Source organism: Schistocerca piceifrons, chromosome 1, assembly GCF_021461385.2.
Source record: "Schistocerca piceifrons isolate TAMUIC-IGC-003096 chromosome 1, iqSchPice1.1, whole genome shotgun sequence".
Taxonomy (NCBI): domain Eukaryota; kingdom Metazoa; phylum Arthropoda; class Insecta; order Orthoptera; family Acrididae; genus Schistocerca; species Schistocerca piceifrons.
The window spans coordinates 235,201,630-235,216,381 of NC_060138.1; the positions used below are offsets into that span (position 1 = coordinate 235,201,630).

The 14,752-nt window shown below is 41.2% G+C and overlaps 1 protein-coding gene across 2 annotated transcripts in view; it reads left to right on the forward strand.

The window, feature by feature from the left end:
* Positions 1–14,752, forward strand: part of LOC124803997 (inter-alpha-trypsin inhibitor heavy chain H4-like) — a 145,493-nt gene that overhangs the window by 105,370 nt on the left and 25,371 nt on the right. For both annotated transcript variants that reach the window (XM_047264717.1, XM_047264718.1), the window contains exons 12-13: positions 2,396–2,485; positions 5,127–5,162. In XM_047264717.1, the coding sequence (XP_047120673.1) occupies positions 2,396–2,485; positions 5,127–5,162 (126 nt within the window). The remainder of the gene's footprint in view (positions 1–2,395; positions 2,486–5,126; positions 5,163–14,752) is intronic.

Genomic DNA, 14,752 nt, shown 5'->3' on the forward strand with positions numbered 1-14,752 from the left:
ATGTGTCAAGTATGTTGTCAGTAATTAAATTCTCTCAATCTCCAATACTGGATGAATATAGTCTGACTATTTGCCCTTGTTGAGTTGCATTACTTTTTCACCCACACCCAACCTCTTTGATAGGTATGTGGTTTTTAACTCCAACTTCTTTCCGGACAATAAGTTATATTTCCACCAATTTTGGTGAGAATCGGTCAACTAGTTTAGGAGGAGATGTGGAACGTACAAACATACATAACACATATTCGTACGTACACTCTAAGGCAAAAAAAAGGGCGCACCACGAAGGAATTATCCGAATGTAGCTGAAATCAGTAGACACGTAGAGACAAACAAATGATTACATTTCCAGAAAAACTGTATGACTTATTGAAGAGAAAGAGTTTCACAAGTTGAGCAAGTCAATAACGCGTTGGCCCACCTCTGGCCTTTATAAAAGAAATTAATGGCTTGGAACTAATTAGTAGAGTTGTTGAATGTCCTCCTAAGGGATACAGTGCCACATTTTATCCGAGCGTTAGAGAGTCAAAGTCGAGAACTGGTTGGAAGGCACTGCTCACAATTCCCCAAATGCTCTCAACTGAGGAGAAATCTAGCGATCTTGCTGGCCAAGGTACGGTTTGGTAAGTGCGAAGACAAGCAGTAGAAACTCTCGGCGTGTGTGGGCAGGCATTATCATACTGAAATGTAATCCCAGTACAGCTTCCCATGAAGGGCAACAAAACGAAGCGTAGAATATCGTCAACGTACCGCTGTGTTGTAAGGGAGGCGCGGATGACAATCAAAGCGGTCCTGCTATGAAAAGAAACGGCATCCCACACCACCACTCCCCGTCGACAGGCCGTACGGCGGGTAACATTCAGACTGGTATCCCCCCTCTGTCCGGAGTTTCTCCATAAACGTTTTCGATCTGGAATCTCTTTGACCGGAGAAGAATCGTCTTTAGTGACGAGTCCCGCATCGCATTGAGCTCCGATGACAAGGGAAGACGTGTCTGGAGACAACCCAAACAGTAGTGGGATACCACCCTCACTGTCGTCAGCTGTACGTCCCGACAGCCACGTGTGGTCGTCCGGGGTTGCCATTTCATTACATAGCAGGACCCCTTTGGTTGTCATCCGCCGCACTCATACACACAGCGGAAGGTCGATGTTATTGTACGCTCCGCATTGTTGCGCTTCATGGAAAACCACACTGGACTTAATCTCAGCATTATAATGCCTGCCCAAACACGGCGAGAGTTTCTACTGCTTGTCTTCGTGCTTACCAAACCCTTATTTGATCAGCAAGAGCGCTGGATCTCTTTCCATGAGAGTATCTGAAGCCTTATGGGCAGGACCCGCCAACCATCTCGCGATTTTGACGATCTAATTTGCCAGTTGGACTGAATGTTCCATGATAACCCTTAGGAAGACATGCATAAACTCTGTCAATCAGTGTCACGTCTATAAATGCTTTCATAAATGCCAGAGGTTTCATCAGCGCGTTACTGACCTGCTCTGCGTGTATAGTTCTTAATCTTGAATAAATCGTTCAGTTTTTCTGAAAGTGTAATGGTTCGTTTTTCTGTAGATGTACGTCCCATCTAGCGATTTTCACCCCATTTGGAAAATTCCTTCGTGGTGAGCCTTTTTTTTCCTTAGAGTGTACATATGTACATCCATTTTTATAATGTGTTTGGATTAGATGATGTTGAGTCAGTTAGAAACTTAGACTGCTGTCAGCCATATATCTATTGGCATCCGTTACTTTGAGCAAAGCGACACTACGATTTATTTAGGCCTTCAGCTAGATAGGAGATTAACATATTTCCAGAACACTAGCAGATCTGACGGTAGGTGTTGTGCTGCCTTATTCTTCATGTACTATGGTACTTATTAGGAGCGTGAGTGTTGGAGGTGGGGGAAGGTCTGAGTATCTATTAAGATGTAGTTATTCGTTATAAAGACTGCAGTTATTCCAATTCATAATTAAAGCCGACCTATAATATTACATTATGAGCTGTAGATATTTCTGTCATCATCAAGATGAAACTGGAGAAAATCACTATGAGAAGGCTTGCATTTTGCTTCGCGACCTAATTGTATCATTATGGTCCATGTTCCGAGGCTGCAGGCCAAAGATTTTACTCTAAGGCCGGTAGATAATTATGATTCAGTACGGTCAACGTATGATAGTTACTCCATCAAAAGCAATCCCTTTCAAAAGCCGTTGAATAGGGATCTGATGGACACAGCTGCTTTTGCAACAATAACTGAACATTGAGGCCTTCCTCATCTTTGTCTCCAACAGAACTAGTGATAGGTCCTGTTTGCCACGTTTGACTTAACATCTCGTGAGTAGGACGCAAGGTATCAGTACTTGTTGCGATCTAACATTTGATCTTGTGTTGCAGCATCAATGCCTCTAGGGTTCCACCATATACGCGGACGTCACAGGATGCCGTCATCGAGGCTGAGACCAAGACCCGCATGGCTGCGACCACGTGAGTATTGCACATATACTCTACATGCCCACCTCAATAAAATTCTAGATTTAACAAGACATTGATTATGGTGCTTGTCAAAAGGAGACTACAGTTTTCTTCACAGTAGCCGGTACGCTCAGCTAACAGACTTGAGTCTCGTGTACAGTTGTTGAGAGTGTTGGTCAGAGTCATGCAGGTGGCAGGTTCCAGTCCATCCAGATTGTGTCCCGGGCTCTGCGGACATGTACAGGCCACTGGCTAGCCCAACTAGCCAGGTGGGCCTGCCAGCTCAGTCTACACCTCCGACAAAAAAAATCTGAAACTTTTTGCCACACTCTGGATACACTTTCCTATGAGTGCTTAACATGGGTCATCCACTACCTACCATGTACCTTTAATACCTTCAAGTATGTTCAATAATAACTACAATTTCTATTGACTGTCGAAGTGCGAAGTGTAAGCGAATATACCGTCAGAACTTTTATGTCTAATAGCTGCACTACATCTGCCAATTCTAGCTATATAGTATACATCCAGATCCTCGGAGAAATTAGCTGTAATATGAAACTGAACAATTTCCAGTGCTAATATATCGTTCACCTCTGTGTTCTCAATGGCCACAATATAAAATATGCGGGGTGTAAACACTATTTTTCGCATTAAATAAAAGCCATATTTCTGGAAGCTGAGCCCTTACTGATCTGATTTTGATAAATAACCATATTCAGATGGAAGGGTCGTCATTTACTGGAATTGTTATGGTCTTCAATTCCCAGACTGGTTAGATGCATCTCTCCATACTACTCTATCCTGTGGAAGCTTTATCTCCAAATAACTAGTGTAACCACATCTTTCTGAATCTGATTACTGATTTCTTCTCTTGGTCTCCCTCTACGATTTATACCTCCGCCCCACCTCCCCTCCTACACACACACACACACACACACACACACACACACACACACACACACACACACACAAATCTCACCAGTACTAAATTGGTGATCCCTTAATGTCTCAGAATGTCAAGTTGCACCACAAGTTTCTTGTCTCTCCAATTCTATTCGGTACTTCCTCATTAGTTACTTGATTGACCCATCCAATCTTGAGCATTGTTCTGTAGCACCACATTTCGAAAGCCTCTGTTCTCAATATAATCCGTTTATCGTCCATTTTTCACTTCCATACTACAGTCCACACACACACACACACACACACACACACACACACACACACACACAAAACGGTAATATTAGGTTGGTGCTTAAGTTTATAACGTTTTTCCATAAGTTTGATATACACAACAAACACACATAACAGAGACTCTGGTCATGAATAATGTATTCTCCTTTACTATTTACAACAGTCTGCAAAAGCTGGGGTAACTTCTCGATTTCGTAACTATAAGAACCACATGGTTTTGAGGCGAATAAACCGTCGAGCCTAGTTCGGAGCACATTTTCATCCGGAAAGGAAGTTCCTTTAAGAGTTTCCGATAGAGAATGGAAAAGGTGAAAATCTGAGGGCGCATGATCAGGTGCATAAGGTAGGTGTGGAATGACATCCCAACCCAATTTCTGTGTAGTTATTTTTGTCAATGTGGGTGAGCGTTATCGTTGGGTAGCATCAATTCCCGCAGTCTTACCGGTCATTGTTCTTGGACTGCGTCTCAGTTGTTTAAAATAAAATAGAATATATATGAAATAAAGGATATATGTAAATACAGGAATGCATATTATTATGAATTAATGGGCTTTAAATTAAAAATGAAAGTGTGACTTTTTTCTAAAACTTAAGAATAATTAAAAATTTTCATTACTACGATTCATGCCGTGATGTCACCTACATGCATATCTCACTAAAATTACTTGTTTCTGACTTTTAAAACAGAACGTACCAAATTCATTGTAGTCAATCACTAACAAAAAATTTAAGAACACTCGAAACAGAGACTTGGGAAATATAAAAGTTTATTTTTCATTATATACAATTTTAGATTTATTCTCTATATGATACAATGGGCATAGAATTGCATATCACAACTCCACGTTATGAGAAGCAAAAATTCACCTTAACAATTGAATAGGGTTGCAGTACTTGTGTTGCAATTGACATAACAGGCAGGCTTTCTCCAGTAAAGACAACAACAAAGTCCCGTCTAACAAAACCAACAGTAGGTAGGAAACCAACCGTAGGTACGAATTTAAAGTTTGCCTCGCTTTGACAGTTTAGCTTGAAAACTTAAGTTAATTCGACCAGTCCCTGCGCTCTTTAAGATAACATGCATTTGCTGGGCCGGTTTGGGTTAGTTTAAATCCACATACTTGCGCTCTATCGACGCTGATTAACTGTCGTTTTATATCCTTAGCTCCACGCTGGTGCATTTAGACCTGTGGTTATGTGGCAAAATGGTGCTCGAATAGAAGTCCCCTACCCTGCTCTCGCCTCATTTTCAGGTATTTTCGTCTGCATCTACTGTTAAAAAAGTAAAAAAGTAAGACGGCTAGCCTAGGAGACGAAAAGAAAAGAGTCCGTATTATGAAAAGTGACGAAACTGTCTGCTACAATATCGTTAAGCAGTAGTTGCATTTCAGTGTATGATATGCCTTAGAACGAAGTATTCTCGATGTGACTCTAATTCCAGTTCTACATGTTTCAGAACGCAGGCGTAATTCAACCAAGGAAGCCACAACAGGTAAGTGTTTCGCCGTAGTACGCATCATCTCATAGTCCAGAGTGTATGTTAAACTGTATGATAGTATATCTGAATGAGCAAGCCAGTTCAAAGGCCCAACGAAGGGCAAAAACACTCCACCTCCTATAACAGATTGCCTATTCAAGCACTGGGGAGCTTAAATCAAACATACAGAAGGTGTTCTTTTTTATTAACGGTATGACGTACTGCGAGTATGATAAAACGCGATACAAGTATTGCTAATACTAGCTGCAGCATAGGCTACTTCCACTGAAGGTGTTACATTATAGTAGACCATTATTAGCATTCACTAAAATTATGTACCCCATATAAAATTAGTGATTCCGGACAGACAGATACCTACAGTAGTAAACGTAGCGTATGGTACAGAACACTGCCATAAGCTAGCTAGTCTATCGCAGTTTTCCTAATAACTTTGGTCAATGAAGATATTAATCACATTATGTGTAAGTTAGCTGCATTGCATATCTATCTGGCTGCACCTCTTTTCGATTCCGTTGTTGTGTATGCGATTAGTGCCTCACTAGATATCCCTAGAGACTGGAAGCGGTGAGCCGTCTAGAAACAGATATACAAAGAGCTGCCGCAGCCTAAGGAATATCTTTGTTCTACAAAGCTATCCTCCTGTCTGTTTCTTAAAAGCAAATAGTATTTACAGCAAAATTGAAATTGTCAATCTTTAATTCAGGTTTTATTCGAAAACTTTTGTAAATAGAAACAAACGGATGTTCTAATAGAAACGTATAGATTTAACATTTAGCGTTAGAAAACCCCATTTTCTCGAAATGAGATAAAACTAAAAACTAAAATCGCAAAACAAAGCCAAATCACACATCGCTGCAGTACGTTGTCGAGTTCATATGAAATATACAACTTTCACACTTATCAATAATAACAGGAGACTCTTGCCACTGTTCACGATGGAGAACGTTATAAAGAGTACAAAATAACATTGACTATTACACAGATTTATTTATGTTTGTGCATGTACACTGTCCTTGCATTGATAGTAACTGCTTTAGTTACATGTTGTTGTTGTTGTGATCTTCAGTCCAGAGACTGGTTTGATGTAGCTCTCCATGCTACTCTATCCTGTGCAAGCTTTTTCATCTCCCAGTACCTACTGCAACCTACATCCTTCTGAATCTGCTTAGAGTAAGCATCTCTTGGTCTCCCTCTACGATTTTTATCCTCCACGCTGTCCTCCAATACTAAATTGGTGATCCGTTGATGCCTCAGAACATGTCCTACCAACCGATCCCTTCTTCTAGTCAAGTTGTGCCACAAATTTTGCTTCTTCCCAATTCTGTTCAATATCTCGTCATTAGTTATGTGATCTACCCATCTAATCTTCAGCATTCTTCTGTAGCACCACATTTCGAAAGCTTTTATACTATTCTCGTCTAAACTATTTATCGTACACGTTTCACTTTCATACATGTCTACACTCCATACAAATAATTTCAGAAACGACTTCCTGACAAATCTATACTCGATGATAACAAATTTTTCTTCTTCATAAACGCTCCCCTTGCCATTGCCAGTGTACATTTTATATCCTCTCCACTTCGACCATCATCACTTATTTTGCTTCCCAAATAGCAAAACTCATTTTCTACTTTAAGTGTCTCATTTCCTAATCCAATTCCCTCAGCATCACCCGATTTAATTCGACTATGTTCCATTACCTCGTTTTGCTTTTGTTGATGTTCATCTTATATCCTCCTTTCAAGACATTGTCCATTCCGTTAAACTGCTCTTCCACGTCCCTTGCTGTCTCTGACAAATTACAGTGTCATCGGAGAACCTCAAAGTTTTTATTTCTTCTTCATGGATTTTAATTCCTTCTCCGATTTTTCTTTTGTTTCCTTTACTGCTTGCTCAATATACAGATTGAATAACATCGGGGATAGGCTACAACCCTGTCACACTCCCATCCCAACCACAGATTCCCGTTCACGCCCCTCGACTGTTTATGACTACCATCTGGTTTCTGTACAAATTGTAAATAGTCTTTCGCTCCCTGTATTTTACCCCTGCCACATTCAGAATTTGAAAGAGAGTATTCCAGTCAATATTGTCAAAATCTTTCTCTAAGTCTACAAATGCTAGAAACGTAGGTTTGCCTTTTCTTAATCTAAGTCATAGGGTCAGTATTGCCTCAGGTGTTCCAACATTTCTACGGAATCCAAACTGATCTTCCCCGAGGTCGGCTTCTACCAGTTTTTCCATTCGTCTGTAAAGAATTCGTGTTAGTATTTTGCAGCTGTGACTTATTAAACTGATAGTTCGGTAATTTTCACATCTGTCAACACCTGCTTTCTTTGGGATTGCAATTATTATATTCTTCTTGGAGTCTGAGGATATTTCGCCTGTCTCATACATCTTGCTCACCAGATGGTAGGACTGGCTCTCCCAAGGCTGTCAGTAGTTCTAATGGAATGTTGTCTACTCCTGGGGCCTCGTTTCCACTCAGGTCTTGGTGCTCTGTCAAACTCTTCACGCACTATCATATCTCGCATTTCATCTTCATCTACATCCTCTTCCATTTCCATAATATTGTCCTCAAGTACATCGCCCTTGTATAGACCTTCTATATACTCCTTCCACCTTTCTGCTTTCCTTTCTTTGCTTAGAACTGGGTTTCCATCAAAGTCTTGATATTAATGCAAGTGGTTCTCCTTTCTCCAAAGGTCTCTTTAATTTTCCTGTAGGCAGTATCTATCTTACCCCTAGTGAGATAAGCCTCTACATCCTTACATTTGCCCTCTAGCCATCCCTGCTTTGCCATTATGCACTTCCTGTCGATCTCATTTTTGAGATGTTTGTTTTCCTTTTTACCTGCTTCATTTACTGCATTTTTATATTTTCTTCTTTCATCAATTAAATTCAATATTTCTTCTGTTACCCAAGGGTTTCTACTAGCCCTCGTCTTTTTACCTATTTGATGCTCAGCTGCCTTCACTGTTTCATCCCTCAAAGCTACCCAATCATCTTCTACTGTATTTCGTTCCCCCATTCCTGTCAATTGTTTCCTTATGCTCTGCCTGAAACCGTGTACAACCTCTGGTTTAGTCAGTTTATCCAGGTCCCATCTCCTTAAATTCCCACCTTTTTGCAGTTTCTTCAGTTTTAATCTACAGTTCATAGCCAATAGATTGTGGTCAGAGTCCACATCTGCCCCTGGAAATGTCTTACAATTTAAAACTTGGTTCCTAAATCTCTGTCTTACCATTATATAATCTATCTGAAACCTTGAATTATCTCCAGGCCTCTTCCGTGTATACAACCTTCTTTCATGATTCTTGAACCAGGTGTTCGCTAAGACTAAGTTATGCTCTGTGCAAAATTCTGCCAGGCGGCTTCCTCTTTCATTCCTTACCACCATTCCATATTCACCTACTTTGTTTCCTTCTTGGCTTTTTCCTACTATCGAATTCCAGTCACCCATGAAAATTAAATTTTCGTCTCCCGTCACTATCTGAATAATTTCATCAATCTCTTCGTCATCTGAGGAGCTAGTTGGCATATAAACCTATACTACTGCGGTAGGTGTGGGCTTTATGTCTATCTTGGCTACAATAATGCGTTCACTACGTTGTTTGTAGTAACTTTCCTGCACTCCTATTTTTTATTCATTACTAAACCTACTACTGCATTACCCCTACTTGATTTTGTATTTATAACCCTGTATTCACCTGACCAGAAGTCTTGCTCCTCCTGCCACCGAACGTCGCTAATTCCTACTATATCTAAGTTTAACCTACGCATTTCCCTTTTTAAATTTTCTAACCAACCTGTCTGATTAAGGGATCTGACATTCCACACTCCGATCCGTAGAACGGCAGTTTTCTTTCTCCTGATAACGACGTACTCGGGACTATTTCACCTCCGGAATATTTTACCCAAGAGGACGCCACCATCATTTAACCATACAGTTAAGCTGCATGCCCTCGGGCAAAACTACGGCAGTAGTTTTCCCTTGCTTTCAGCCGTTCGCAGAACCAGCACAGCAAGGCTGTTTTGGTTAATATTACAAGGCTAGATCATCCAGACTGTTGCCGCTGCTAGTACTGAAAAGGCCGCTGCCCCTCTTCAGGAACCACATGTTTGTCTGGCCTCTCAACAGATACATCTCCATTGTGGTTGCACCTACGGTACAGCTATCTGTGTCGCTGAGGTACGCAAGCCTCACCACCAACGGCAAGGTCCATGGTTCATGGAGGGGGAGTTTGCAAAAGTTAGTTGGTCAACTAATTCATATTACTTATAAAATGCAATTTATGTTTTGTAAGGACATAAAATACACATTGCACTAACATTGAACGATGTGCGGTTCTAATTATGTGTAAGAAAACAAACAAAAATCACAGATGTCGTCCTCTCCTAGATTCTCTCGCACACATTCATTTGTCTTTCTTTTCCTACCAGTGCTGTCAATACTATCGGTAATTCTTACTACGTCATTTATGTACTGTATCAAAACTGCCGTACTACAGTTTTGGTATAGCGCATCTCTAGCTTTGGTAACGGATTCAGTTCGGCTAGCTATTTTATACTCGGCATGAAAATGTTAGATAAAGGGCAACTCGTAGTCACCGACAATATGAAAAAAAAATTCTTATACTTGCCCATAGTAACCTGAAAGGATGGACCTAGCCATTATAGAAGACGCATAAAACATCACAGAACCTACTCGGAGTTGAGCTACGTCCTTCACATAGCGGAACTTAAGCGCCACCATTGGACCCTAGGTGCGCTCGATGCCTTATGAGTTATGACATTCGAGAAGAGGCAAGCTGGCAGAACACGCCTCCAGCTACTGTCCAATATCTGTGTTATTTGACCCACTCAATACGTGCATCTTTTTATGCCGCTGTCACAAAAGACATTTTGCTAAGCAACCATCAACTGCGAACAGTTCCCTTCGAAATGTTCGCTCGGAAACTTACTGATGTGGACTTGTAGTCGCTGACAACAATTCCTTTCTGGTTTGAAACCGATTGTCACTGACGACGGATGGCTTCTGTCTGAGTTCCCTGTCGGCTACACTGTCCTCAGCCGAGTTACATTGCTGTGTGCAGTAGGACAGCAACTAATATTTTCTCCAGTACACTTATTCTGAGTGTGCGATCATATTATGAAAACACTGTGCAATATAATTAAAGAGTCACTTTTTTGAAATCCCATTTACCCCTACTGCGACGCAAATGTTTGACATTTGGCTCACAGCTGCCTAAATCGTTCCCCTTGTAATCTTTCCCTCCCACACATCATATTAAAATTCTCTGTCTCTGCACAAGTTTTGAAAGCTTCAAGAGGCGTAAGATATACAAAAGAGAAACTTTTTACTTACCTTCATTTTCTCTTGTTGTGGGCTGCAAATATTGAGGCTAGGGGTACATTCTTGCAGCTGAAATTTTAATTTTGTAGGTTGTTGTTGAACTGTAGAAATGATGAAATTCTTTCTGCTGTTATGAATATCTTATTATTTTATCCCATTCTTCTATACCACACTGAATTCACAATCTCTAATTTCATAAAACCGTCAATTACATTGTTGTAGCCGGCCGAGGTGGCCGAGCGGTACTAGGCGCTACAGACTGGAACCGCGCGACCGCTACGGTCGCAGGTTCGAGTCCTGCCTCGGGTATGGATGTGTGTGATGTCCTTAGGTTAGTTAGGTTTAAGTAGTTCTAAGTTCTAGGGGACTGATGACCTCAGATGTTAAGTCCCATAGTGCTCAGAGCCATTTGCACAATTTTTTTACATTGTTGTAGACAAAATTAAAAAACACGTGCGCTTCCATCAGAGGCATGCCCACTACTACTCACATACTGTGGTACTCACAATACAGGGTGCTTAAAAAAGAATGTATGTATTTCGAATGCTTACATTTATTAAACTTTAAGAAAAACCAATATGAAACTTTACCCACATATTTACGAACTTCTCAAGTTCAGATTACAGATGTTCAATATATCCTCCATCAAAGGCACGAATAATATCACCCCCAGCATATCGTTCGTCACTGATGTTATGGCAGTACGGATCCGATTCTTCAACTCTTCCAGGTTCTGTGGGAGTGGTGGTACATAACCGTTGTCTATAACGAAAACCCACAGGAAGAAGTCAGAAGGTGTCAAATCCGGTGACCGTCCAGCCCAGCTGAGACATGCTAAGTCGCCAGCTCTTTGATGAACAATCCAACGGTTCGGTAGAGTTTCATTCAGATATTCACGCACTTGGTGACTCCAGTGAGGGGGGTGCCCCGTCTTGTTGAAAAATGAAGTTGTCTTCTTGCAGCCTCAGAAACAACCGGTTTTGTAACATAGCGAGATACTGCTGACTGTTAACCGTGTTTCCATCAAAAAATATTGAGCCGTAAACAGATGATCGCGATATCGCACAAAACACATTGACTTTGGGCGAATCTCGTACATGTTCAGTGGCTGCATGTGGGCTCTGTAGGCCTCAAATGTGTTTGTTTACCTCACCACTAATATGGAAGTCGCTTCATTACTGAATATGTTGCGTTGTGTGAAACTGATGTTATTGTCAGTAGCATCAAGAATCTCGTTACAAAATGCCACACGTTTGCGTTCGTCATCAAGACGCAGACATTGAAACAGCTGTAACTTGTACGGCTTCATAACCAACCGACGTCTCAAAATACGGCAAATTGTTGTTGTAGGCTGTTGTAACTCCCGATTGGCACGAAGATTTATTTTGAAGGACTACCTTGCAAAGCAGTTTGAATTCGTGCAACATTTTTCTTTTCAGGAATACGAGGGTGGGCAGTACTCTTTCCTTTACATACACATCCTGTACCTGGAAACTGTCGATACCATCAGCGAATGTTCCACCCATTCGGAGTATCAATTTGGTATCTCAACTAGGAACGTCTCTGCACTGTAATCACGGAATTTCACTTCGAAAACTCGAGAAAACAAAATAATTTGTGCTGTGGAGTAGCCATTTTAAACATATGACGGTTACCAATCAAAACAGAAGACAACTGACATCTAGCGGTTATTTATACAAACTAGACTATGTATTCGTTTCTCCAATAGCCAAGCCGAGGCGCAGCGAGCGATAGTTTGGACAAAATAATACTTTTTAATACGTATATTCTTTTTGAAACACACTGTATTCCAAAGAATTTACAAAGCGAAAGAGTTTACATACTTTCATGACAAAAGCAGAATCGTCTAGTTATATCATTATTTTATAAATGAGTCCAGACATGAAGTTAATAATTCATATTAGATTGTGCAATTAATAATATGAATTTAAATATGCCAGAATTTCTAATTTCAAATATTTCTAAAAGGAGAATAATTTTAACCGTTAATACATACCGAGTGTAACAAATTAATTTCTTTTCATACATTATAGCCTGAAATACAATAAATTGTATATAAAATCTAAAGAAATTCTTTCAGTTAAACAGTAGAGATAATGTTCAGCTAAACGAGATTCGGAATAAATCCTGTCCTGCGACGTCGCGCATTGCGGTCGGCGAGGTATCGACACATGCGAGTAGGAGGCCAGAGATCAGAAGTTCATGGAAGCTGTAAGGTGAATTGATGATGTGACATTGCCACCAAATTACCCCACGTATCTGGTCAGTGCCACCGTGGAGGTATCTCACAATAGGAAGGTCCACAAACCTTCCTTACTCACATCTCAGCCCTTCTCCTGGCGCCTTTGCGATGGAGGTCAGCATTCAAACCATGCAATTTTTGTGGGTGTCTGACATCTCAGACATACCATCGCTCATAATCGACACGAAAAGACCCCAGCAGATGGTACACAGGGTGTCACTGAGACCACCACTTTTCTTGAGACGTCCATTTACACATATCCGCCGTCAAATAATACAGAATACAGCGCGATGTGCAACAGAACGATGATCGTGACAACGTTTGTCACTGCTGACACCTTATGGACGGTTCAGCACTCCTCTAAGAACATTGAGGAGCTGCAGCACCAATGGATGTGACCAAACCTTTTTGGAGTGTGGCACAACAGCAACTAAGTCATTAAGGACGGTGCAAAAACATTAACAAAATTTGAACACTATGTGAAGAATCAAAGGACATTGAGGCTTTTCCACGTCTCCTTTATTGTGTCTTCCTGTGGTGTGATCACGAGGGAGGGAGGGGCGGGAAAGGGGGTTAAGACATTGACGCGTGCTTGGAAAAGAGCCCTCTCACCTTCCCAGTTTAGTAACAATCTCGGTCCCACGCACACACTTTTGTTGAGCGCTTTAAAAATGTGCCTTTATGGAGACAAGCCATGACCGATTGCTAGACGCCTGCGAACATCTAACCCTGCAAGCAGGTATAGAGCAGCAGCGTAGTGCCACTTAACTGAAGGGAGTCGAGGGGCTGACTACCTGCAGGCACCTAGGAATCGGTCAAGGGCTGTCACAGTGCAGATAGATTTTTAAAATGTTCAACAAACATGCACATATGTCGCCGACGGCGTTACCAGAGTGTGTGTGTGTGGGGGGGGAAGAGGTTATTTTATTCACGATTGTCTCAATGTTGCACACCCGTCGTACATGATCACTCGACAGAGATCGCGAAACATGAGTATTTCGAGGGAGGTAACGTGGTATCTTTTATGTTGGACATGTTCGACTGAACAGACCCCACACACATACATATAGTATAACTGTTAACGTGACTGCTGTATTATCCTCAGTACAGATACACAATAGAGTTTGAAACTCTTGCGGAAATACGGGAACTTCTGCAAGCAGATGAGGCAAATAGGTAAATCGATGGGGTCGATGCTTGTTAGTATGCGATGACGTGAAATCTGGGGCCTGGCAGAGAGTATGAATGGATAGCCGAAGTGCTTAAAATGACTGCTCGTGTAAAGCGGGAAATCTGGATTCGAGTTCCGGTACTGCAGAAATTTTCAACTTTTGCCACTGAATAATCTCTATGCCCAATTGCGGCTAACGTTGGCATCTCTCTCAAAATATTGATATTTACGTCAGTGTATAGGAAGAAACAGTAGTGGTTGTTCTGTCGGATATGTCCGACAGAACAGGCGCGACAGACATACACGTTATAAGTTTATGATTATAAATTGTTTCATCTGTTGTCTAGGCTGCCTTGTCACGGTCCACGCGGCTCCCCCCGTCGGAGATTCGGCTCTCTCGGTCATGGGTGTGTGTGTGGTGTCCTTAGCGTAAGTTAGTTTAAGTTAGATTAAGTAGTGTGTAAGCTTAGGGACCGATGACCTCGGCAGTTGGGTCCCATAAGACCTTACGACAAATTTCCGTTTTTTTCATCTGTAGTCTTTACTCCGCAGACTAATTTGTTGCAGCTCTCCTTGCTACTCTGTCCAGTGCACCTTAGTATAACTAATGAAACGAAGATATATTTGAACCTTTCTTACTGTATTAAAGTCTTGGTTTCCCTCTAGAATTTTTGTCAGGCACACTTCCTTCCAGTACCAAACCGAAAATTTTCTTGATGCCTCATTGTGTGTCCTATCAACCGATAACTTCTATTAATCAAGTTCTGCTTCACTTTTCTTTCATCCCGTAC